The 27,005-nt window shown below is 39.6% G+C and overlaps 1 protein-coding gene and 1 long non-coding RNA gene across 5 annotated transcripts in view; one reads left to right on the forward strand and one right to left on the reverse strand.

Annotated features, from left to right (window-relative positions):
* Positions 1-27,005, reverse strand: part of LOC137176907 (gamma-aminobutyric acid receptor subunit gamma-3-like) — a 125,893-nt gene that overhangs the window by 18,002 nt on the left and 80,886 nt on the right. For all 3 annotated transcript variants that reach the window (XM_067582943.1, XM_067582942.1, XM_067582944.1), the window contains one exon: positions 3,998-4,150. In XM_067582943.1, coding sequence (XP_067439044.1) covers positions 3,998-4,150 — 153 coding nt within the window. The remainder of the gene's footprint in view (positions 1-3,997; positions 4,151-27,005) is intronic.
* LOC137176908 (uncharacterized) lies at positions 12,329-21,909 on the forward strand. 2 transcript variants are annotated; one of them, XR_010925887.1, is made up of 7 exons: positions 12,330-13,259; positions 13,820-13,980; positions 16,612-18,495; positions 18,563-18,694; positions 18,950-19,029; positions 19,885-19,964; positions 21,725-21,909. It is a non-coding gene; the product is annotated as an uncharacterized lncRNA (long non-coding RNA). The 2 variants fall into 2 exon arrangements; XR_010925886.1 differs by having other exon boundaries at positions 12,329-13,259; positions 16,612-18,694.

Below are 27,005 nucleotides of genomic sequence, written 5' to 3' on the forward strand. Positions count from 1 at the left end.
ACAGCTCTGCATTCTCAACTTGTGCCTTTGGGTGAATTTATTCCCCATCAACAATCCCCCGTATCTCTGTCAAGATCCATCTGAGCTGCAGAGATTGAGGTCTAATGGGAATCAACCTGAGCTCAGCTCTCTTACTTCCAGCCCGCTGCTTCTAGCCGAAGGTGTAGCAGGTGAGTGACAGCTCTTTGGAAATACCACCTGGAACATGTTAACAGCTTGTCAAGGCACACTGCCTTGAGGGGGCGGGGTTGCGGAGGGGGGGATGCTGGGTCAGCGGCATCACCTGCCTTTTCCTTGGATTTCAACCTCTCCGCCTTTCAAATGATCCTCCTCCCTCGTTCTGACATTTCTCCCCGCCACTACGTGTCAGAGGCCTTCACTTTGCTTTACACTCTTGTTTTGTCCCTCTCTTGCGCCTAGCCTTTCTTCCTCTTATCTCTCTTCTCCCCTTTCAGCCTTGGGATCAGGTCTCAGGCCGACCTAAAAACGGGGGCGATGTACTAGAGGAGAAAGGCTAAATGACTTTCTGTTGTTGAGCTGAATGTGGATGTTTATCAGGACTGGGACAGCTTGCTTCTCTGCGATACCTGTTGTCGAAGGGAGATCACAAGCCTTTCACTGCCTTTGCTCATGTATCACACCACCACCCACATACTGTGAGCCTTCACTGCCTTTGGTTATTGTTGAGAAGCAGGCAGACAGACAGACTGATGGACAGACAGACAGGCAGGTAGGCACACACATATCTTGAGCACATTAAATAACAGCTGCAGTACCAAGGTGAAAGCTGGGAGAACTGAATATGTTGAATAAAACCACACATACATACAAGCAAACAGCAGTAATAAAATGATACTGAATCTTTGCTACACTGGTAAAAAGCTGTTACTGTCAAGCCAAATTAATATGAAGTAAAACCTCTTTATTGTATATTAATCTACTAGTAATGAGACATTTAGCAGATAAAAAAAATATAATTAATTGTCTTTTGGTAAAGAGCAAGAGAGCAGTGGTATTTCAGGACACGTCTATACTCCTATGAGCATTTCTTAACACACTCTGAAATAAACCTTTGTGTTGTTATCTCTCTTGAGCTCATCTGGTTCAAACTGTTTTGACGTTCAACTGTCATCATCATCAACTTTCATCAAGTTAACAGCTGAGTGGAGTAAGCTGAGCGGAGCTGAACACAATCTCTTATTATGATCAACTTTCATTAACAGCACAAGAGGAAAGGCTCCATTTGGCCCAGCGCATGCTTGTGTAATACTGTAATGCTAGCTTATTGAATTCGATACAATATGAGGTGACTCAGCTATCAGCGAAGTATTTTCTTTGGGCTTTATAACGAATGGGGATGGACGGAACTCCAATATAACTTCTTTATTACCGCAGAGACGTTCCAGATGACCTTCTGTGATATTGGCTGAGTGGCAGGCAGATGAAGGGCGGCAGGGGCTGAGTGGAATTAAAGTACTTCAGAGTTGTGAATACTGTCTCGACGCAAGTGACATCCGGGGTACAGGTGGCACTTGTTGGGAGGTTGCAGAAGTTGGCTCGGGTTGAATTCTTGGGTCAAGTGAGAAAATTTGGGTGGTGAAGGTTAAGTCGTCCAGAGTCTTACTTTCTATAACAAATAATACCAGAATGCCAGAGAGCAAGGCACTAATCCCCAGCTGCTCTGGTGGAGCTAGCACTACTACTGAAGTATTTGGTGGCTCTTTGGGCTAAGTGTATGAATGTGAACCCTGGGGAAAGTCTTTAATTTGCAATTGATCAAATGAATAAATGAGGTGGAGACTTTGGCATCTGTGGCAAAGTGTCAGAGAGAACCATGAAAAATCCTGATGGGCCTGGTGGGAAGTCTACCAAAATAACAGATATTTTCCTTGTAGGCGGGCAGTGCCAATGTTAAGTAGTCAGTGTGCTAAATTATTGGACATAGTTCAATTGTTACATTTTAAATAGGCTTGGCTGTCTCAGACTTTAATTTAACCATTATCAGCCCATCTTGGCCATTAAACTGTATCAAATCAATTGATTAAATTAAACTTAGTTTAAACAGCTATGGCAAAATTAGCCAGTAAATGTAATTTGCACTATAACAAATGACCAAATGGCGTACAGGGCAGCCAAGTCATGGAACATGGAGGTAGATTTATCAGAAAATAAAATGAACAATTGTATGGAGGTCAAGTTGTGAAAAACTCTGTGCTTTTATAATCCACTGTCAAATTTGCAAGCTTTTATTTTAGTTCTGTTTCCATCTATTTTTAATGTTGTTAAACAGCAGTCAGCCCAGTGATGATGAGACAAGGCAGAAGAAGCAGGAAGACAAATGAAAGTATATTGGTCAAGATTTTCTTTAGGTTACACAGTTAAGAGTCCACTATAGGATTTAAAATTTGTATTTTTTTCCGAGGAACATCAGTGGTTTTAGTTGATTTTCCTAAGTGTTTTTATTAGTTTGCAGCATTAAATTGGAACATGTATTATTGCCTCCAGAGCAACCTTTTCCAGATTGTGGTGGACCACTCTGCATTGTTAAACTCCCTCCCAGGTTTACTTCCCTAATATCCTATATGAACCTCAACAGTTTAACCTCTTAACAAACAGTTTTCATCATTTTTCCCCTTAAGAAGCTTCAAAGTCTGAAAAAAATCACACTCTGACAGTGTCATATGTCACATATCTGCTAGTTCCTACTCTTTGTTGAAGCTATATAATGTTGAAACTGAGTGACATATTCAAACCCAATGGCTGCACCAATCCAAAACTGTAATATTTTAGTTGTCTATGTTTAGATGAGTCACACATTTCTCCAAATTTACATTTGCCCAAGCCTGACAGGTGTAGTATCTTTGACTAGAATTTAATTTAAAGTTCAGAGTTTGAACAATGTTTGGCTGCACAGCATGAGTTTGTAATGGCTGACCTCATCGGTGGGTCATTGAGGTTTAAGGTAGCGGGAATGACAGGGAAATGAAACTCTAAACTCAAAGGTGTCCTCTTACAATTTAAGGAATAGTTATATTAAATAAATTGCAAAACTATACTGTAGGTGAATACTGTGTAACTTAAATCTTTGGTGGCAAAATATATATATCTATTTATTTGGACATGAACTTGTCAGGCACTTACCTCCAATTCCACATCAACCAGGAAACCAAGCACCTTGCACAAAGATCCACAGGAAAGCAAATGAACTAATGGTAGGCATGCAGTGGAGGAGGAAAATAATTCAAAACAATTGTCAACTCATGCAAAGATAAATAAGATTAGTGCTATAATCAAGGATGAAAGAGAAACAAGCAACACTGATGGGGCATACATTTTCATAATGGATTAATGCATAACTAAAGTTACAGTGAAACATGCATATTCATTTGTGAATGGCACACATGAACACACAGAGATACACAACAGCTTTTTCTTCATTTGTCGTCCTCTCTCACTCCACAGCCGTGTTGAGTGATGTACTGTAAATACTCCAGTAATATGATTGCTTTCGCTGGTAATAACTACTGCGACAAAGACTGAGTTATAACATTGCAGTTACCAATCAAAAAAGAGATTATTGCTTTCGCTATCAAGCTGTCTAAATCTCAGATTGAACAGGAATTATCAAAAAAGCTTTAAATCCTGCCACAAACTTCCAATTCATTTTCCTCATATTAGACTCACACAGCTACAGCTTGAACGAGCAGTAGCAGCAAGTTTTATATTCTCTGGTGGAAGTATTCTCATCACTTCAATAAAGCATGACAAAATGTTGGACATCTACACTATTCCCTGCTGCTCATCCTTCACAAGCAAGAAAGGAGTTATCTGCCAATATGGTGGGCGTAACAGAAAAGCAACATAAAGGAAAAAAAGTATTGCAAATTACTGCTCCCAAGGAGGATTAAGTTATACAAGCCCTTCTGAATTTAACTTTTTTGATTAACAAGCTCAGCACTTTTCTCTACAGAGCTACACGGGCAGTGTTGTGGTATACCTAGGGCTGTCCTTGCAGGCGTGGCATCGCTCTTTATCCAAAAGGAGACCCAGGAGAGGACCACGGTCAGGATACAGGGGATGTAGGTCTGAATGGTGAAGTAGCCCATCCTTCTGCTGAGGTCAAAGTACACCGTCATCAACACATAATCACCTGTTGAGGGAGAGAAAAACAGGACTGTCACTTCACCAAAACTTAATTACAGAAACTTAAATGCAAGAAAGTAACAACCCAACAACAAATACTGCCATTTTTTTAAACATATGACAGTAAGAACTCTGTTTTAGCTTGTAGTATTGTAATATTAAAGGCCAACTTCACCAATTTTCATTGCTATCATTCTAATGAAATAAGAAATATCCTTCTGCCTCCAAGAAATGGCAGACAGGTGCATGCAAACTTAGGCATCAATATTTAATTTAATATTATTTTCTCGCTAGCGACACAGAAAAGCTAATATTGGAATACGAGTGTATTAAGATTAAAACTAGTTTCATGATATCATATTTGAACCTGATATTTAGGAGCTACTTTTATGAACTCAAATATAATGTTGTGAAATTAAGACCAACAATGTGTGGAGGAGGAAGAGGCTTCTGGGGCCAACAGCCAGTTAGCTAACGGCCAACACACAGGCACAAAACTAATGTTGTGTTGCCAATTGCGCATCAATAAGGAGGGAGAGAAGATAAGGTCGCTAAGAAGAGTTCCTACCATTCGGTGAATTTGTATTTTAAACATTCTTCCCATAATAAAATGTTTGAGTGGATCTGTGATTGAAATATCTATGCTCTGGCAGATAACTATGCACTTCACTGAATAGATAATAATTCATTCCAGCTCGTTTTTTTTGTTCTTACACCCTAGAGTGACACAACTGGATATCATAATAAGAGTAAAAAAAACTTTTGTGAATCAACAAAAACTCTAAAAATGAATATAATGCTAGTCAATGCTAACTCGTCTCTGCTATGGATAGCTATTCTGAGGAAATGAATTCAACTCTTGCCTTCTGTAAACACAACCCAAGTGGAACCCCTTGTGGAAAGTACGCATAAGGAGAAGCAAGGGAGTGGCCTTTAGAAGGCACTATGTGCATTGCATTCTGGGTGTTGTAGTATTTTCTCCTTTGGAGCAACAGGGAAAACCAGTCTTTTGCTTAGCTTACTCTGATCATAGGGCACCAAATACAAAATTTCTCCAACTTTCCACGACATAGACAGCCTAGTTTTGAAAAATTTCCCTTTCAGCGGTATTATTACTCTTACAGTGGCATTATTTTGTAAGGTCCAGAGTCCAGAGCCAAATTATACTGAGAGATTATTAGCAACAGGCTTACTTGAATATGTGCATTATCAGAAGAGCTATGATAGTCAGATTAGTCAGTAGATTAGTCAGTAGATTTTAGAATTGGTTTATTATGTTTGGAACTAATAGAATCTAGGTGAAGCAATTACAAAACAGTCGGAGCCCAAGGAATGACCCTAGGGGTACGCCGCACAAAAAAGCGAGGCATTATCTGTCAGTGGAGTTTAACTGAAACATTTCAGTGTTGACAGTCCAGCTTTCCAACGATAGAAGTGTCTACAGCTGTGCCAAGATCTAAGCTCTTCTGTAACTTCAATGAAGATCATTTCTGTGCAGTGATTATTGGTCTCACAAGACATCAGAAAATGTTCAGTTCCTTCTCTGATAGCTTGGAATGAGGTCTATAATTGCTAAAAGTAAGATAATCTGGATCGAATGGGAAGGCAGACAGCCAGAGAGCAGAAGACAAGGACAGAAAGAGAGATAAACCTTAATGGAGCACAGAAAACAGGAAAAAACCTCTCTAACTTGAGCAACTATACAACAGCACTGACAGTGTGAAAGGAAGAAAAATGAGGAGAGTGACAGAATTTATTCTGCTGCCTCTTTAATGGTCCAACTACAGCAGGATGCTTGTTATTGGCAGCATTAATTGACAGTAGCTGGGAGATACTGGGTACATCTCAAGTCTCTTATTTGATCTTTCCTCGCTCCTCGATCCTCACTTGAACCGGAAGTCTTTCCGGTCTGCCATTTTGAAGGCTGTCTCAAAACTCTTATTTCTGATCTGAGAAGCGAGGGGCAAGGAAGGATCTCTGAGGAGCCATCAGTGAGGATACATTAGAGCAGCCGGAAAGCAGTTATTGATTGAACACTGCAGCTGATTGGACTGATATGTTATCAACATCACTGAGTGGAGACAGATTACAGATTAAACTCAAGTGTTTAACTCCCAAGTTTGATATTTTATTTGTTTTCTGATTCACCATCTAGTATAAAATCTCTAATTAGTTGGTCTGAACAACAAAAGAACCATAAACGACTTTCTTCATTTATTAGAAAGATTTTTCTTTTCATGATCTGTTATTTCACCCGTTAACTGTTATCATGGACAAAATTAAAGTCAGGGAGAGTCTGTCTGTCAGCAAGAAACACATTTTAAAGACATTTATATTTTACATCATTTATCATTTCCATTTAGTCACATGTGAGGCTGAAAATCCCTGAGCGTCGGGTTTGATATGAGTAACATGATTTCCATTTTCCCTGAAACATTTTGCTTAATAAATAATTTCCAGTGTTCAAAAGACACCCTGATCATATTCTAAGTTATCAAATAATAATTTTTTCAATCAGAATATCGATAAATACAGATGCAGATAATGAATAAATAATAGAAACGCCAGTAGAAATGGTTCCTGTGCCTCTAAGCAGGACACAGTATGCAGTATAAATACTGAATGCAGGTTTCTGTTCATGTGCAGGTGTTTATTAAACTGGTAGCAGGCTGCAGAGAGAAAACACTGCTGCTCTGGCTGTGATAACTGTGTCTTTATTAGTGTCAGCACAGTGCACATGCATGCAGGCATAAACTCCACCAGAAGTCTCTACAGCTGTTAAAGCCGACTGACGGCTGATCAGCTGCCGCCATCATCAGAAACGGACATCACTTCACGTGACGCTTCAGAGGAAAGGTCATCTCTAGGGATGCACGATATTATCGGCACGTCATCGGTATCGGCCTATAAAAGCTCTAAAATGAAATATCGGTATCGGCCATTTCTGCCGATTATGAGAGGCCGATTTGTCGCCTTCTCCTCCGCCGCCTGACTGTGCTTCTCTCCACGTGCTGTTTCACCCTGACGGTCCCGGTGTTTCCTCCGTAGGCTCCACTTCACTCAAGTACCGTCAGACCCGCTGCTTCTTCCCACTTTAACCTGAATAACAAACCGGTGCTCGGTGCTCCCATTGGATCCAAATGGAGAGCCGGGCTTATGGAGAGCCCTTTCATTCAAAACCCTACCCAAACCGTGCACCACCTATCCAGTTACCAGACACCCAGTACCCAAACCATGCACCACCTATCCAGTCATCCTGCGCTGCCGCCCAGTGGACATCACACGCGACCCTCTCGACAGCGCGCGTTCCCATTCGACAGCGCGCGACGACCATCAATCGTCTCTCTTAAATCAGAAGGTGAATACAGGACAATAAACCAGACAACTCAGTCATATGCACTGATTCATTATACAACATTGTACAAAACAAACAAACAACAAAAAACCCCAAAACTGTAACGGAACATATGCTATAGTTTATGTCATTTCAATGTAGACACACGTGGGGTCGCTATTCTGTCTGGTTCGTGGAGGAAGCCCTGCATTGTCTGGTAGAAGAGCGACGAGGGAGACAAGTCAAGTGACGTAATTCCTGTCCTATAAAGTACACTGATGTAACGATCTATGAAGAAAACTTCAGGTGGTTAACAGTCCAGATGCTGTACTGGACTAAAATGGGGAAACTGGTGGAACATTGTGGTCTAAGGTGCATAAAATGATGGGGAAGTCTCGGGACAGGCAGAACATTCCACTTTGTGATTTTATCAACAAGCGCAGACTAAATTTAAAATATTTTCTGTAAATGTGCTGCAATAACCGATTAATGCTTGAAGTATGAAAAATGTATTTAAATTAAACACTCTCCAAGCAAAATCGGTACGGAAAATAACGTTTAATGTGGTTTGAGCATCTGTAGGCTATTGATCTGCAAATGAATGTGGGTGGTTCTGCTTTATACTGTATGAAACGCTTCTCTCTTGCAGTTCATTTAATTCTTGCAACCTCTGAAGGCAGCAGGGCTGATATGTTGATAAATGTGCGACCTCTAAGATGCTGCGCCAGAGCGCACGGCCGTTCACTGTGTGTACTATCATTAAATCGCCTGAAAACGACACCTGAGGCCAGGTGCATGAAGATGCATACTCACAAAAACCATGAATGAATGAATGGTATTTATAAAAACAATGTGCGGTGAGAATGTGCGCACCTCACGCATCCTCCTGACCAGGCGTACACACGTTTTTCTAAAACGATCTGGCGGTGATGTGGTGAGGTGGAGATGAAATATGAGGTAAAAGACGGAATCTTTTAGTAAAACATTGTTCATGTTGATAATCAGCTGCACTGATTGTGTGATTCTTTTTTGCATTTTCACAGAGATCTGCAAAATGTCAATCAAAGTTGCTTTTATTAAGGTAGCATAGATGTATTACTTTGTGTGATTAATTTTATCATTCTCTTAATTTACACAGGAGTCAACATTTTACTTAGCTGTTAATATTATTTTTATTTTATACTTAGTTGTGACAAACCTTATGAAGTCGGTTTAGTTATGAGGGCTGCAAACTATGATTACATTTCTGAAATATCACTGCTGACGATGGTTTACAGGTCCATGTGATCAATTAACGATATGGACGCTATAAAGAGCCGCACAGCCGTGCGTAATGGTCGCGCGTTATGACAGCTGTTCCGCTGATGGAGAACCTCGCTGGTGCAACACAATCGGTGTAAAGACACTTTTTTTATTTCCGTTTAGTTTCATTGACAGTTGTACAGGCAGGCATCATGTTGACAGAAAATAGCTGGTTCAAGGCGTGTTTTCACCCATCTATGGGTCATTGTAGGAGTGGAAATGAGGCTCTTGCACACGCGCCCAGTTTCACAATGACTGAGATGTATAAAACACAACCATACGTAGCACGGCTTTATATATCTGACTGAAGGAATGTGTATGCATATTTCTGGCTTGGTGCGTACACACAGTTTAGAGTTTTATGCATCTGGCCCCAGGCTTCTGCAGAATAACCACACACACCTCTACACACACCAGACTGGTCGGCTATAACTCAGTATTCTACCTTTTTATGAATGACACGTTGGGTTAGCAGGGCTCATTTCTCTTTTGCAACTTTCTTTTCAGCAAAAGTAGCGTCTCATGTTTTATTCTTGAGACATGTTGCAGTGCAAACGCCGTCGTGTAAAATTAATTACTACACTATGTGACCATTTACGAGATCAGGTTAAATTAGAGTTAAACCAAAAGGCTACGGGAGGACTTGAGTAGATTTATTGTACAATTTTTTCTCTTCTCTTCTACCAGACAATGCAGGGCTTCCTCCACGAACCAGGCAGAATAGCGACTCCACGTGTGTCTATATTGAAATGACATAAACTATAGCATTTGTTCTGTCACAGTTTTGGGTTGTTTTTTTGTGTGTAATGTTTGATAAATCTCGGCCAATACATCAGGTCTGGACTCGGATTTGATTTCTCTTATTGTAGTCAAAGCTGCGGCTGAATCACTGCATATGACTGAGTTGTCTGGTTTATTGTCCTCTATCCACCAAAGTGCACATTAATATTGCCAACATCTCTGCTGTGAATACTGACATCTGATACGTCCGTTTTTAATTCTTAATTCAAGGAATGGTTAATCCAAATGCCACTTTCCCATTCTCTGGATCCTTTGATCTTCCTTGACTATATCTCCTGATTTCTATTTTTTGTTATTATTCAGTATGACTTCAGGTTCTAGGATTATCCATGATGGTACAACTGACCAACAGACTAGAGGGCACACATTAATATTAATAATACCAATTTCTCCCGCCTTAGATCTTCACTTATTTCCAAAGTTTCTTCTTACTTCTGATTTAAGAGACGATCGCATTTCTGTCTAATCAGCGCTATCAGCTGGGTGGCGCGTGCTGCCGCCCAGTGGACATCGCGATGACTGGATAGGTGGTGCACGGTTTGGATACTGGGTGTCGGCGGGTAAGAGCAAGTCAAGAAATAAAAACTAGGGATGCACGATATTATCGGCACGTCATCAGCATCGGCGAATTCTGCAAATTATGAGAAGCCAATATGTCGCCGTCACCTCCACCACCTGACTGCTTTCCTCGACGGACCGTGTCACCCTGACAGTCCCGGTGTTTCTTCCGCAGGCTCCACTTCACTCAAGCTGCCCGTCAGACCACCGGGGCTCGGTGCTCCGGTGGGATCCACATCGAGAGCCGGGGCTAACGTTAGCTGGGAGGCTAGCTGGCTGCCTCTCAGCTATCGTTAGCCCCGGCTCTCCATGTGGATCCCACCGGAGCACCGAGCCTCGGTTTGTTATTCAAGTTAAAGTGGGAAGAAGCAGCGGGTCTGACGGGCAGCTTGAGTGAAGTGGAGCCTGCGGAAGAAACACCGGAACCGTCAGGGAGAAACAGTCCATGGAGGAGCTACTGTGTTCGGCTGCACAGATAGGAAACACTTCGGCTGACACGATGTATCACTCTGTTTGAAAAAAAAAAACAAACAAACTTCTTTTTGGTTTATAACGGCGGTTGGCAACCAGCGTATTAGGTGCATTACCGCCACCTTCTGCTCCGGAGTGTGAACCAGAGATTAAATCCTACACATTAATCCTGTCTGTCTAATGAACTCAAAGAAAACCCACTTGGCAGGTTCATTAAAGTTTTAACACTGAGCCCCTGAACTCTTCTGAACTCCTGAAGTCTTCCTAAGTTCTTCCTTCATATATTGTCTTTCTTGATCATAATTAGTACAATCTATGCTTGCATGCATAATAGTCTCCTCAGCCAGCTGGAAAAAAATATGTGCATATATCGGTGTCGGCATCAGCAATCGGCCACAATGAATTGGATATCGGCAAAAAATCCAATATCATGCATCCCTCGACATCTCATTTATCTAAAAACATATTTTGTTTCCTCTCTCCTGGTATGGTTTCCTTGTGTCTCTCCATGTATCTTCAGTGGGATGGACTAAGACGGAAGGAAAAGTAAGGGAAATGTGGATGCAATTAAGAGACTTGAGATGAACCTTTTGCCCTACAACACTTGGCGAATAAAAGTCATTGTTCTGTAACCTTGATAAAGTTCTACACATCAGAGGAGCATTACTTTAAATATTACTGAAGAATGCTGTTTGATAATCTGCTGCCACTCAGGCATTTGAAAAGGATGTCAGGTTGAATAAAACATCTGTACAAGAGAGACCTTGTGTCCTCAACCTGCAGCTGAATCTCACTTCAATTTTATATAGAATTTAAATAATTATTTATTTTTTTGCCAGGTGCAATGAATGAAGAGCACTGTATCACGGTGGCACAGGTGCAGATGAGTGTTTATAACTTACACAGTTGCAAAGCGCATATGTAGCATGCACACATTACTGGATGTAACTGAAAGACTTGAGGAAAAGGTGATCTGCACGGTCCCCCAGGGTTTTTTTGTTTGTTTTTTTTTTAAATTTTTTAATTTGCGTTGAGTTTTCACAAATCCTGCACTACAATTACCAGATTTATAGGTGTTTTTCTTGTCTGCTGTCCAGTCATAAGACTTTGTTCCAACCATACTACAATATGTAAATAGTAGTAGGAGTGTAACACAAAGCTACAAAAACTGTCACCAATATAGCTGTTAGCTGAAAGTTGTTGGTGGGATTGAATTTCTACTTTCTGTAGACAAATGACGTATTAAACTAACTAGTTTTCACAATCAACCACTATTAGTGTGGACCTTGGTCTATAAGTGCAACAAATATGACATGAAAAAAAAAGAGCTGCTTCACAGGTTCTGACAAATTCTCTTGATGATACAACTCAGTCATCAGATTGGAGAAGGAGTATCTCAACTGGAGATTTGGGTGTAAATTATGAATATCCTTGTAAGGAACAATATTTCCTCAATACAAATTGTCTGGTCTTCATTTTGGGGGGCCTTACTTGGGAAAAGGCATGGGGAATATCAGATAAATATTAACAATAAAATGAAAGAGGTTTGTATGCAACCTAATTGTATGCACATTCTAGAAAGGTTTAAAGTGAATATTAATTATTTTTATGACTTCTGTGGTCTAAACAAAGAAACACATTCACTTATTTTTTTCATACCAAATTATTTTGGAATGATGTGTAAAACTTTCTATCTAGTAAAACTGGTCAAATGGTCACGCTGTATGGTTTTGATATTTCAATGTATTCTGAAAATAATTAAATGGACAAGAATGTTATCTCTTCAATTCAACTGTTCCAAACAAATTCCATATATATGCCATGCAATGGACAAAGAGAAAACCCAAATTCACTCTCTTTATTAGTGATATTCAGCTATATTACAACTCTTTAATTAAGCTCAGAGTAAAGAACAGCAAACACCCAAACTTTTTTTTCAATTCTTAAATTTATGCTTTCCTCTCCTATACATTATTTGATTTCAATTGAATGTGAAGAGCTTCATGCTTTATCCGTTTACCAAATATTTTTTGTGTAATGTTAAAATTTAATTTCCTAGCATTTTGTTTCCTCTTTTTTTACTCATGCATGTTGACGTTATTGTCGTTTGAATTTGATTACTTATAAGAAAGATGGCCTTTCTTTTCCAATGATGTGCAATTTTAATATTGACAAGTAACCTGTTAAACTGTCTGCATTTCACAAACAAGCCCGGTTAGCACAGTCAACGATTTATAAACATAACTTTAATCCACACAAGTGTTTTATTTGGAATAATAAAGACGTGTTGCTTAATAATTATAATTTGGGCAAATTCATTATGTGTGCAAACCACTGATGTACTAAGAAGAACAATGCAAACATAGACCGGATTGTGATTATTTTTTCATTTTTAATTATTTTTCCCAATTCTTGTATGTATTCCTCGATATATTCGTGAGTTCATTGGAACTGTTAAATAAAGATGTTTGTGTGTTTTTTTCAGTTCAATCTTTTTTGAGTCCGAAACAAACCGGAAACAGGAAATTACCGTTTGCAGCATAAAAACAAACCGCAGAAGAAGACGCGAGGCTCGTTCAGGTGAGAAAGGTGCACCTGCGGCGTTGCAGACCAGCGTGACAAACTAACTTTACTGCACGTGGTGAAACAGGTATGTGGCAGATTTTCATCATCCTGAACACAGATTGGATTTATTGCTAGTCCCTGGTTGTGCTGTTAAAGTCTGTCGCGTTATCAGTTTGTGTAAATTTAAATCAACGTCACTAACGTTAACTTACCGGACGACACGCGGACGGTAAGCTAGCCGTTGTTAGCGTCCGCGTTGTCAACGCACAAACTTTTACCTTTTGTCTCTTCACAGCTAACTAGTTATCTGTTAATAGTTACCTGTGTTTAACACTGGAGCACTGGGAGCCTGCAGTACATGACTGAAACACATTTTCTTGGAAAGTGTGAGCAACTTTCGGCTAATTTATGTCGAAAGTTATCGATGACGCTAAAGTTAGCTTCTGATTCGGGGTTAAGGGGAAACAAATGGTGATATTTAGCGACCGGTTCTCCGCTTTTTCACCACTAACATTTGTGAACAAGTGTTAGACATCGTAGCAAAAAGTCTTAACGCTGTTTAAACCCAATTTCAGATTCGTAAAATCTTTGCTTTTCTTATGAAAACAAAAAAAGGTGCGATTTCACTGATATTTCTCCTTCCAGACCACGTTAGACCTGGGGCCTGAACTACGAAGCAAGTTCAACTAAGTCTGGCTTTCTTTGGTTGAGCTGGCTTCACTGAACCTAACATTGGCCGTCCTGGATAACAACACCACGAAGCTGACTATCAACTAGCTAACTCAACCCTGAGTTTTCCTATCCAGGTACGAGTGCATTCATGTGTAAAAGGCAAGGTTGTTAATTAAGAGCATCAAGTACTTCACATGACATGAGATGAGACTGTGATACAAAGTACCTGCAGAAAACTTGTGGGGACAGCAAAAAGTCATTTTCAATGAAGTGAAATATAAATGAGCCTGTAATCATACAACAGAATAAGATATAAAGCCAATAGAAATAATTTCCACATATTAAAAGTAGGCTAAGGCTTAAAATACATGTAGGAATCATTATATATGACTTTACTGTAGAGTGAGTATTTCTGCTATTTAGTGGGATGATGAAGAAACCATTCAGAATATGTCCCATAAAAAAATCTTAAAAGTAATGTTAGACTGCTTCTGTTACCAAAGCAAAGAGTGGAAAAGTAGTAGTGACTGATGAGGTCTGTCTGACCCAGATGTTGCATTTATAATCATGGGAGCCAATTAACAGCGTGAGGATTATATTTCTAATAAAAGAAGCTTTTGTTTTTATTTCCAGTTATCATCACACATTTGTCTCATGTTATTCTGAGCTGCAGTGATGGGATCAGGTGTAAAATCATCCATGCTGTCAACTATCACTCCAGGGATAAAATCAACTTTGCATAATTAAAATGCAGCTAAAATCATCATTATGTGATTAGTGTCATAAACAATCTCTGTGTTTGTTAGAAGCTCTGTTGTAAAACCCGAGTGGACACAGCCTGGAACAATAACATGTTTCTGCTGACCTATAAAAATTAATAGTGCTCTTTTTCACTTGTCACTTTATTGTAAACTCAGGACTTTTGTCCATGTCAGGATCCTGTAGGAATGATTACTCCTTTTTTTTCCAGCGATCTGATTTCCAGTGATCCGATTCTCTGAGGCAGGTTAGCTGTTCAGCATCAGTTGCCATGGTGACGTACCCCTGCTTCATAGTACAGGCCTCTGGCCTCATGTGGGCTGGATGGAGAAATATCAGTGAAATCGCCCTTTCTTTCTGCTTTCATAAACAATATAAAGGTTTCACAAATCTGAAACTGTTTTTAAGCAGTGCTAAGGCTTTTGCTATGATGTCTAACACTTTTTCTCAAGTGAAAGTGGTGAAAAAACAGAATTGGCCATTAAATATCTATATGTATGTCCCCTTTAACTTAAGCTAACTTGTGTTGTGCTAACTACTGACAAAGCACGCTGACCCCAAACTTCTCCTGGTTTGCCCATAAAGCAAACAAAATATAAGTTAGAAGCAAATATAAATGCTGTGAATGGACTTTAATTAACAAGGTACATTATCAAATCTTAGTTGAATCAAATCATATAGAATCAGCTTTAAGTTGTAGTGTATTGTATAATTTAAAATATATTGTTTTTCTGTCAGATCATGTACCATGTATGAGGATATTAAATCATCTGAGGATACACACAGGTCTGTAATCAGGATTTACTGATGTTCAAATTCTCCCAGCGCCACCTGCTTCCCAAGTTTTTACTACACACCAAAAAAATGGTGTACAATTTTCCATTTTATTTTCTCCATGTTCATTTATTCATTTATTCATTCAATATATGATGGTTTCCAGGCCTCACTGCCAGGAATACACACTCACCAAGCAGTCTGTTAGGAACACCTGTGCAATCTAATTCAATCCAATACAACAGCTCTGCCATAAATTATACTTTTATGAAGCTAATGCATTTTCAGGTTTTGTTGACATTGCCAGAAAGGTGATGATTCTACTTTATGTTTACCATTGAGGTTGTAGTGGGTGGTGGTGTACTGCAGTGCATTATATTCACTTTTTTAAAGATGAATTATCACCTTTCTGATAATGTCAACAAAACCTGAAAATGCATTAGCTTCGTAAAAGTAGAATTTATGGCAGAGCTGTTGTCTTGGATTGCATTAGATTTCACAGGTGTTCCTAAAAGTGCTTGGTGAGTGTAGTTCTGGTTGTGCAGAATACTTTAATTTTGAAATTTCATAAGTGTTTTTTTTTTTTTTTTTTTTGCGTAAGACAAGTAGAAGTTTAATATGTTGAGTCTGCATGAGCTTCCTGTTGTCAGTGGTAGCTATGGCCCTGAATACAAACTAGTGGAAAGAGATCATGGTTAGCTTGCAACATCAATATGATTACTTCCCTCAGACAAAATTGACAATTGAATTTTTGTCTCATCTTGACTTGGACCCTTTAGCTACTTGGACTTGTCTGGGACTCGACTTAAATGATCCTTACTGCAGCCCAGGTGGAGAGATTAATGTTAGCAGGAGGCAGAGCAGAGATTTAACCAGCTGAGACCCACCAGAGGACTGTCTGGCTTTACTGGCCTTTCTAAACAATTGATATACTGTCCTTCGTTTATCATGAGCTGTTTGTTTTATTTCTTTTATCAAGAGGTCACTTTTTTTTATATATGAAATGCAATACTTGTTTTCTATCTTTTGCAGTTGTCCTCAATGCTTCTTATGTCCTGTGAATAATTTCTTAACTTTGGAGAGCACTTTTCTTATTGCTTAAAGTACTCTATAAGTAAAACAATTTGTAAAACTATAATTCACAGCTGGCAAGATGTTGACTGATGCACAGTTTGGTTGTTCACTTCCTGAAAGAGGAGAAATGGGAGATTGAAATGTTTTCTATTGTTCAGGCACTTCAGTGTGGACGGAGATTTATACTAAAAAGACCTGAGACCAGAGCCGAGCTCCAATCGTGGGGATGGACGCAGGTTGGCTGCTGAAACAAAAGTTAGCTGGATTCATAGCAGTTGGTATGTATCAGGTAAAGGTTTTGTGACAATTTACCACTGCAGTCATGTCATCAATGGTAAATGTATTTAATGTTTACTGTATGTAAAGCTGTACAGTAATGTGGCAATGTAAATGAATGACTATGGACATGGCTGTGATTATGGCTATGATTATAGCTATTGCTGTGGCTGTCGTGATACAGATTTTTAATGTGTAAAATTAACTTACAACTAGCCCCAGTATTTTGTGTTGGCTGAGTGTTGTGGTGAAGCTACTCCTGAACTCTCGTGGTGTATGGGTAACACATCTATCCTATGTGATAGAAGAACCAGGTTCAAGTCCTGGCGGGAGTGTCTGGCTTTTCAATGCTTTCAATGCTGGCCAATGTCTTGTTCAGTCAGTGACAATTACAGCCATTAGATACAGTAATAGCTACAGCCACAGCAGCAGAAATGGCTGGTGGTCACAGCCAGTGGTAATGGGTACAGTTGGAGCTCGGCTTTCCTCCTGATTTGGTGCGGATGCACATCGTTATCATACATAAATGGTGATTTGATACTTAATTGGCTGTGTGGAGGTACTCTAATTTGAATTGAAAGTAATGTACTTATGAGGGGTGTTTTTACTTTTGTATATACTTCTGTAGTTTGTAACAGTTTTTGTCTATTATAGATACCGATATTTCATTTTAGAGCTTTTATAGGCCGATACCGATGACGTGCCGATAATATCGTGCATCCGTAGTTTTTATTTCTTGCTCTTAAATAAGATGATCTGCAGGAATGGCTAGAAGGTCTCCACAACTTTGACAACTGTTACATTGAACTTTGAACTATGCTCATATCTGACATAAAAGTGGGTATAAATGCAATAGTAGTGGTGAGAAAAATGCTCAAAAGTTTGTCCTGTTGCTTAGAACTCACTTCCAAAGTATACATAGCAGATTTTTGAATTTTGCCTTCATTTTTAGAATCATGTTTCTGTGTGAGAGGTGGTCCATTCACAGGAAAGCCTGAGGAGACTAAAATTTCTTGCCAGAGACACTATCCTCCATTCATGTCGCCACTTTGAGATATTGACAAGTCATGATCGTTCATATTCTTGCTTGCTGCAGTTACTAACCTCCAGTAGTTTTGATCGACCTGCACAAAAAAGGATTATTGACCTTTCCCGGTATGTCACTGTCTCATGTGCATTGGGTAGAGGAGCCAATAAATGACTAGTTTTTCTCTCAGTGAGCGACGTGAAAGAGACTTCAGTGGTGAAGTTAAAATTGAAGATTTCTGGGGTTCTGTTCAGCTGGAAATGATTTCTTGTGGCTTTGTCCAAAGTGATTGCATGCTCTCAAATTTCTTCTAAATTAGCAATTACCTTTATTGAATGCTATGGTGTAATTACCGTATGATTAATACCTTTCGAACAACTTGTCTGTAAATCCCAGCTTTGATCACTGGGCCCCATGAATTGGGAAGGATGCAGTGTTAATCACAGTTTGACAAAGTTTCTCCGCTGAAGTCAGCGTGTTGTCGGAGGACTGTCTTGTGGATGAGCTCATTAAGCAGAATTTACCAGGGCCTTCCAAAAAGCATGTGATGTAAAGTATGTATTGCTATATTTTGCAGACATGTCTTCCCTATTTTTTTCTATCTCAGGTTTTTCTGTGGGCAAGGCCTGCGATGTAGACCTGAAGGGATCACAGATGGATCTAATAATGAGACTCCAAGAGGAGATGAAGACAAGACACATAGACACAAGATATTCTAGAAAATCTGAGGCCATATCTGGTAAGGGTCACAGACTGTGTTTGAGATTGTCCACTTGCATATTTCTCACTTTACTGTTTCACGCAAGTTCAACCTGATAGCAGAGTGTGGAAGAGGTTTTGCTGTTCATCTTCTGTCCTGGAAACACCTGCCAATTGTCCACGAGGCCAGCACCAGAAGGATCAACCTGGTTACTGAACTTCACCCACTCAATAGCCAGGTGAGCAGACGAACATCTACCTCCTTGATAACATGACACCATTAACACTAATGAGAAAGATGGTACAGCTCAGAAACAATGACGCAAACAGAAAACTTTTGGAACAGCGACTTAATGATTTGGGTCAAGCAGTGTTAGGTAGGTATCAAGTTCAGGTAACATGGTTTGTTTTACAGTTGTAATGTGAAATATGATGTTCGTGTGGACTGAAAAATATTCCTTTTCATTTAATGCATATTTTTATATCTCTTCCAGTGCCAGGACCCCCATCACTTGGAACAACTGTACAGTGCCAACCCTCACCGACAATGAGAGCTTCACACTGACAGACAAAGGTAGGACATTTTTGTTTTTTTACATGGCTTATTTTTGTCCTGCAAATGCATCTTACCCAAGAGCTTGACACCTAGCCACCAGCCATTAATTTCCTCTGTAAGGCTTTTGAGAGACCTTATATTTAGTTTGAAATTACTTTTATTCAGATTTTTTTTTCTCCATTCATCAACTCAACTAGACCTTGGATATCGAGAAGCCAGTGACAGAGTTACAGGCATACCTGACACATGCTGACTTTTGGACCTTGAATAATGAAATGGAATGAACCGTTAGTAACAGTTGATGAATGGTTTGGTTGACGATTGATGAAGTGTGTAATTACGGCTGCTATATACCCAGAAATATACTTTTCTTTGTGTGGGCTCGTAGTTGCTGTATATTTCACAGGAGAAGAGCATTTTTGTGGTTGATCTGTATGTTGTTCTAACATGACCTCACAGATAAATATTTAACCCTTAATATAAACACACTTTCTTCACAATTGTAGAAAACTTGTCCAGTCAATCAGTCCTGGTTTTGACATAGAGGTAATAGCATTGAGCTTGTATACTTGACATTAACATATAACTTAACTCTTTTTTGACATGCCTGGATGTCAGGAGACAACCTGAAGGAAATCACTGTGACATCTTCATGTTGATCTAGTTTTAAACAAATTCTCTGTGTTCTTTCAAAGATACTAACAAATGTCTGTATCTATAGCACACCATACTGGATGCTATGATTTCATTATTGTAAGTTGTCCTGCTAATTAAAAGTAAGCTCAAAATACCTCAATAACAATATTTATATGGCAATGTGTCTATGTTAGACATATATTACATCTAAGTTTTCATTGTTTGCCCACGAGACAGATGCATCAAGCATCCTCCTGCCAGGTGAAGTGCAACTAGTGTTCCCGATGCCGAGATGAAAGCTTGACGACATTTCTGAGGTAAAAATTTTAATCTGTGTGTTTCTCTTAAACTAATGATTGAGTTCCTGTAGTTTTTCCACCATTTGTTCTTTTACTTTGGGAATATGTACTGTATATTTGCTTCATTCTCAGTAGTAAGTGTCAGTATCGAAAGCAAGAACTATTTTCACTTCAAGTTCTTTGGCCTCATGTCTGTATATGAATTAATCTGATTGGCACTTCAACACGAGGCTTAAAATCTAGCCATTATTCAAACAGTCTATAAATTTGATTAAGTTTACTCCCTCTGTGCAGTCACAGTCATGTCGCCTTTCAGAAGTACTGATCCAAAGCTCACCTCATGTTGCCTTTAATTATAACCAGACTGTGCTGCCTTCCTAGATAATGTAAGATTAACAAATGAATACTCTACAGGTGTTAAATGGAAAATAATCAAATTGTCCCTGTCTGATGTTGTTCATGTTTTAACTATTTAAAATAAATTAAGTGTTTTTTTCTTTGTTTGTTTTTTAAGACAGAAGATGAACTGCAGCCTTACAGGGGGCGACTCAAGCATTTGAAAAAGACATGAGGACAACATCAGAGGTGGTGAGTTTAATTTCTCAGTTCTCTGACTTAAAAAAGGATAGGTTCACAGTTTTTTTAAGTCTGTCTTAAAACAAGTCAGGTGTCCATATGAACACAGAGAGGTTTTCTTTGCTGTAATCATTCCTCCTGTTCATACTGGTCAATCAAAAGATCCCTTTCAGATGCACTTTCAATGTAAGTGATGGCGGCGAAAAGGGTCATTTTGTGCAAAAATGTAATAAAGTTGATCTGAAGGTTATATAGTCCTTATAGATTATAGTCTGAGTTAGTCGTATCAAGTGGATATCTGACACATTTACAGTCTTTAGCATCAAATTCCCTATTTGTGTTTCCTCAGACAATGTTTTCCCTGTTGAGCTGTGATGGAAGTATAGTAACAAAAGGAACTTTGGCACTAAAAATACTGTAATGTTGAGAGATATCAACTTGATTTGACTCATTTGAACAACTGAAGTTTCATATTAGCTTCAGTTGTCCAAATGAGTCAAATCAAGTAGATATCTTTCAACATTACAGTCTTTTTAGTGCCAATGTTCCTCTTTTATACTTATACTTCCACCACAGCTCAACAGGGAAACACTATCCGAGGAAACACAAAGAGGGAATTTGATGCTAAAGACTGTAAATGTGTCAGATATCCACTCGATATGACAAACTCAGACTATAATCTTAAAAGACTATAAGCTTCAGATCAACTTTAATACATTTTTACACAAAATGACTCTTTTGGCCGCCATCACTTACATTGAAAGTGCATCTGACAGGGATCTTTTGATTGACCAGTATGAACAGGAGGAATGATTACAGTAAAGAAAACCTCTGTGTTCATATGGACACCTGACTGTTGTTTTAAGACAGACTTGAAAAATTGTGAACCTATCCTTTAAGTCAGAGAACTGAGAAATTAAACTTAACACTTTTGCTGCTGTCCTCATGTCTCTTTCAAATGAGTCGTCCCCTCGAGGATGTAGTTCATCTTCTGTCTTTAAAAAAAAAAGACAATATAACCTATTTTAAATGTTCTGCATAGTTCAAATAAAATTGTGAACCTGTTTAATTTGTCTTTCACATTATCATTTAGTTATTATTCCAAGTGGAACAAGCTACTTGTAAAATATACATATAAAATATACAATATATATCATTTTGTAGAGTTCTGCTCTTGCAGTTTATCTTTGTCTTTTCCATAGGAGGCTGAGGTGTTATGCTGCTGCAGAACGGGTGAAGAAAACCCTACACATCTTTGCAGCCAAGGTGGATTTGACCTGGTAGTCCATGAGGGATGAATGACAAGCGACCAAGTGAAGTCCCGGAGATTACAGATGGAAGTGTATATTTGGCATACTGTGAATAACAATGTAAAATAAAGTCAATAAAATGACCTTTATGGCCATTTTACTATGGCCATAAAGTATTGTCAGTGTATGTTTTATGTGCACGTACATATGTATATTTTTCAAATCAAAGCTATTATTATTTCCATTATTGCTCATATCAATTAAGTTCAGCTTTCTTCCTTCATGGTTGTTCTCAAACTATAAGACTAACAATGTTTTACTGTTTGTATGTTAAAACTTGTACAATATGCTTTGACAATACTGTATTTCAATATGGCCATGACAATAAAGACTCATTGAATTGTTTGGACACAAAATGAAGAGGCAATGTGGTTTTATTTATTGTTTGTGTATTTCAGTGTGTCACATATGATTAAATGGCCCCGCAGTGCGTATCTGACTGTGCCATTATAAATCCACTTGGAGAGGGGGGGGGGACACTACTGCCTATCAAACCAGTTAGGCCAGTCACTGTATTTTAACCTGAGCAGATATAATGCAGACAGAAGACCAGGTCATGCTGCTATGAGTCTGCTCTTTGCTTTGTTAGGAGTAGAATTATAAAAAGGACAAGTTAACAATTTTAAAGTCTGTCTTAGGTCAGTTGCCCATATGATTGAAACAGGTTTTGCTCTCTGTAATACCTCCTGTTTATGCTGACAATTAGAAGATTCCTCAGTGCTGGGGAAAATTCAGACCTCATTTCACACAAAATGTTTTGACAAGTTTATGAAGCTTCAGCCATCTGAGTCAAATCGACTGGATATCTTCCACAGTTAGTCCTTGCACAAAATTAGTTTCTCAGTGTTTCTTTGGTCAGCTGCAGTGGAAGGATTATGACAAAGGAAAACCTGTACTAAAGGCTGTAACCATGTACAAATTTTCCTCTGTTATAATCCTTCCACTGCAGCTGACCAAGGAAACAGAAACTAATTTTGTGCAAGGACTAACTGTGGAAGATATCCAGTCGATTTGACTCAGATGGCTGAAGCTTCATAAACTTGTCAAAACATTTTGTGTGAAATGAGGTCTGAATTTTCCTCAGCACTGAGGAATCTTCTAATTGTCAGCATAAACAGGAGGTATTACAGAGAGCAAAACCTGTTTCAATCATATGGGCAACTGACCGTTTTAAGACAGACTTGAAAATTGTGAACTTGTCCTTTAAATTCTACTCCTAACAAAGCAAAAAGCAGATACTTGGCAGTTTGACCCAACCTTATATCTACATTACATTTGCTAAGGCTAAAATGCTGTGGCTGGTTGAACTGGCTTTGATGGGCAGTGTCATCTTAAAAAGGATAGGTTCACATTCTTCAAGTATCTTTAAACAGTCAGATGCTATATGCACTAACAGGTTTTGTTTGCTGTAATTCCTCCTTTTCTTACTGACGAATAGACTCCTTCCTAATGTGCTTTCAGTTTAAGTGGTGGGACAAAATCTAGTCCTATGCAAAAGTTATACCCATGCTTATCTGAAGTTGCTATGAGTCTTTGGCAGTCTGAGTCAGTCAAACCAGGTAATTCATTCCAACAAGTCTTCAGTTTAAAATTCCCTGTTACCCTGCCACCACAGGTCAACATGGAATTTCAAACTGAAGAGATGTGCTGGAAACTAATCACCTGGTCTGACTGACTCAGACTGCCAAAGACTCAACTTCAAATAAGCATGGGTATACATTTTGCATTGGACTAGATTTTGTACCCCCACCACTTAAACTGAAAGCACATCAGGAAGGAGTCTATTTGTCAGTAAGAGGAGGAATTACAGCAAACAAAACCTGTTTTAGTACATACAAGCAACTGACTGTTTAAAAGACACTTGAAGGTGAACCTATCCTTTGATGGCATGGCCCACTCAGTAGTCTGGCTGTTATCACAACTACCCCATCTAGCTCCACTAGTCTTTCTCTGGCCTACTCTACCTTTAAAAGCATCCTTTCATCCTATCCTCACCCAAGCCAAGAGCAGATACTTTGAATGCCATGGCACACTCAGTTGTCCAACCACCATCACTCAACTGTTACCACTTATCTCGACAGCCTCTAATTAGCAACCACACAGGCATTAAACTTCTCTTGAATTATGTTCCTTTACCTGTCTTACCAAATCTTTAACACACTACAACCAGCCAACACCATGTCAAACTAGCCAGCATGCTGCTCTACCTACCAAGCAACAGCTGAATCACCCTCACTTCAGAGTAAGAATAAATTCAAAGCATATACAACTACATCATGTTAGGCTAACCATCATTTTTTCTAAACCAAACATATTAACCTAACTACCATGCTAAGCTAACCAGCATTCTAATAGTGTGCTATGCCAAGAAACCATGCTGGCATGGTTTCTGATCCACCAACTACACCAACACAAACAGCATATTTAGCCAACTAGCCTGCTACAGCATGCTATGCTATGGAGTATGCCCACTGAGCCACAGTCGAGATTAAAAGACAAACTACACTTTTAGCCAACTAGCCTGCTAATAGCAGCCATGTATCCAACATGTTGCCCGACTATGCCAGTCTCTCTACCCCAGCTAACACTAGCAAGCCACCAGCTACCACCTTGCCAACTAGCCAGCGTGTTGCTATCACCATCATCATTCTGCTCCTCCCACCAAACAGCTAAATCAACCTCAGCTACCTCATCTTAGCAAAAAAATAAAGCATATACAACCACATCACCTTAGGCCAACTATCATGCTTTCTGAACCAAACATGTTAAACTAGCTAAGCTAACTAGCTCGCTATGCTAGCCAGCATGCTTTGTGATCCACCAACTGCATTAAAACACAAACAGCATATTTAGCCAACTTCCCTGCTAATAGCAGCTTGCTAGTAGTAGCCATGGTATCCAACATGTTGCCTGACTATGCCAGTCACACTACCCTAGCTAACACTAGCAAGCCAACCAGCTACTACCACCACTTTGCCAAACTAGCCAGTATGTTGCTATCACCAGCATCATTCCACTCATCCTACCAAGTAACAGCTAAACCATACCACCACCCTCAGCTACCTAAACATAGTGAATGAAGACCACCAAAGCATATACAACCACATCACATTAGGCTAAGTATCATGCTTTCTGAACCAAACGTGTTAAACTAAGTAGCCTGCTAAGCTAACTAGCATGCTAATAGGGTGGTATGCTAGCCAGCATGCCTTCCGATGCACCAGCTACGCTAAAACACAAACTGCATATTTAGCCAACAAGCCTGCTAATAGCAGCTTGCTAGTGGTAGCTGTGGTATCCAACATGTCTGACTATGCCCGTTGCATGACCCCAGCCAACACTAACAAGCCAACCAACTACCACCTTGTCAATCTAGCCAGCTTGTTGCCATCAACATTGTCATTCTGCTCAACCTACCAAGCAACTGCTAAATCACCCTTAGCTACCTCATCTTAGCACACAAGGCAGACATTCCTGTCTATCACACCATATGAGGCCAACTAGTATGCTTTCTGAGCCACCAACTGCACTAAACAAGCTGTAACTCTAACTAGCCCACTAAGCTAACTAGCTAATAGTGTGCTATGCTAACAGCATGCTAAGCTAACCAACATGCTCTGAGCCACCAACTAACAAAACTGTTGAACTACTAGCCCACTATACTAACTAGCATGCTAACAATATGATAAGCTAATCATACTGCCTGAGCCAGCTAGCATGCTATGCTAACTAGCCTTGCTAGTAGCATGCCATGCTATCCAGCATGCTGCCTGAACCACCAAATATTTTGCTATAGTTACCAAACCTTGGCAGTTAACAAAGCATACACCTGTCTAACACCATTAGCCAACAATATGGTCAATAACAACAGTCAACTAGCATGTCAGGCTATCAAATATGCAGCTAACTAGTCATTACCAACATGCTGCTCAATTCACCAAACAAACCAACCAAACCTCGTCAGCCACCTCATCCTAGCAAGAAACACGTCATACACTTCTGTCTATAGCATAACAAGTTAACACTAAGTTCCTCACTTACCAAACGTTGTCTCAGTCTCTTCCCTACACACCACGACCTCTCACTGCAGTGCCAACCACGCTTTATACTGCCTGCGTTCGGCGCTGCCATTTTATACCCAGCTGGCTTAATCAGGATGAAGCTGATTGGTCGACAAAACCCTACATCCAACCTCCTCTGGGCAGGGCTTAGGCTTCCAACCACACCCCTCTGCCTCTGCTGCCACCAACTAAACCAAACGACCTAACCAGCCCTCTAAGCTAACTAGCATGCAAACAATATGATAAGCTAACCATCATACTGCCTGATCCACCAGCTACACCAAACAAGAAAGCATACTTAACCAACTAGCATGCTAAGTTAACCAGCCCTGCTAATAGCATGCTATGCTATGCAGCATGCTGCCTGAACCACCATGTAACCAAAAATTTTGCTACAGCTACCAAATCTTGGCAATTAACGAAGCATACACCTGTCTAACACCATTAGCCAACAATATGGTCACTAACAACAGCCAACTAGCATGTCAGGCTATCAAATATGCAGCTATCTAGTCATTACCAACATGCTGCTCAATTCACCAAACAAACCAACTAAGCCTCCTCAGCTACCTCATCCTAGCAAGAAACACATCATACACTTCTGTCTATAGCATCACAAGTTAACACTAAGTTCTTCACTTACCAAACGTTGTCTCAATCTCTCTTTCCTCTAAACACAGCCTCTCATCGCAGTGTCAACCACGCTTTACACCGCCTGCGTTAGGCGCCGCCATTTTATACCCAGCTGACTTAACAGGACGAAGCTGATTTGCCAACAAAACCCTTCACCCAGCCTCCTCTGGGCAGGGCTTAGGTTTCCAACCACACCCCTCTGCCTCTGCTGCCAACTCTCCATTTCTAATCTTTTTCCTCTCATATACCATTTCTATTGTATCCTCTCATGTCACTGACAGCTCCACAAAATGTAGTGTGTATTTTGATTTTAGGTTAGTGGTAGCTATCTGCTGAGGAACTATTAGGTGTTTTCCTGAATCTACTCTCATTTTTTAGCTGCCCTACAACATGTCTGTTAAAAATTGCTTGCAACAGATTCAAGCATTTGTTCTTTATTATTAAAAATCTAACTTATTTATAAAAGGTTTTGTTGCTAC

The sequence above is a fragment of the Thunnus thynnus genome, chromosome 24 (assembly GCF_963924715.1).
Source record: "Thunnus thynnus chromosome 24, fThuThy2.1, whole genome shotgun sequence".
Lineage (NCBI taxonomy): Eukaryota > Metazoa > Chordata > Actinopteri > Scombriformes > Scombridae > Thunnus > Thunnus thynnus.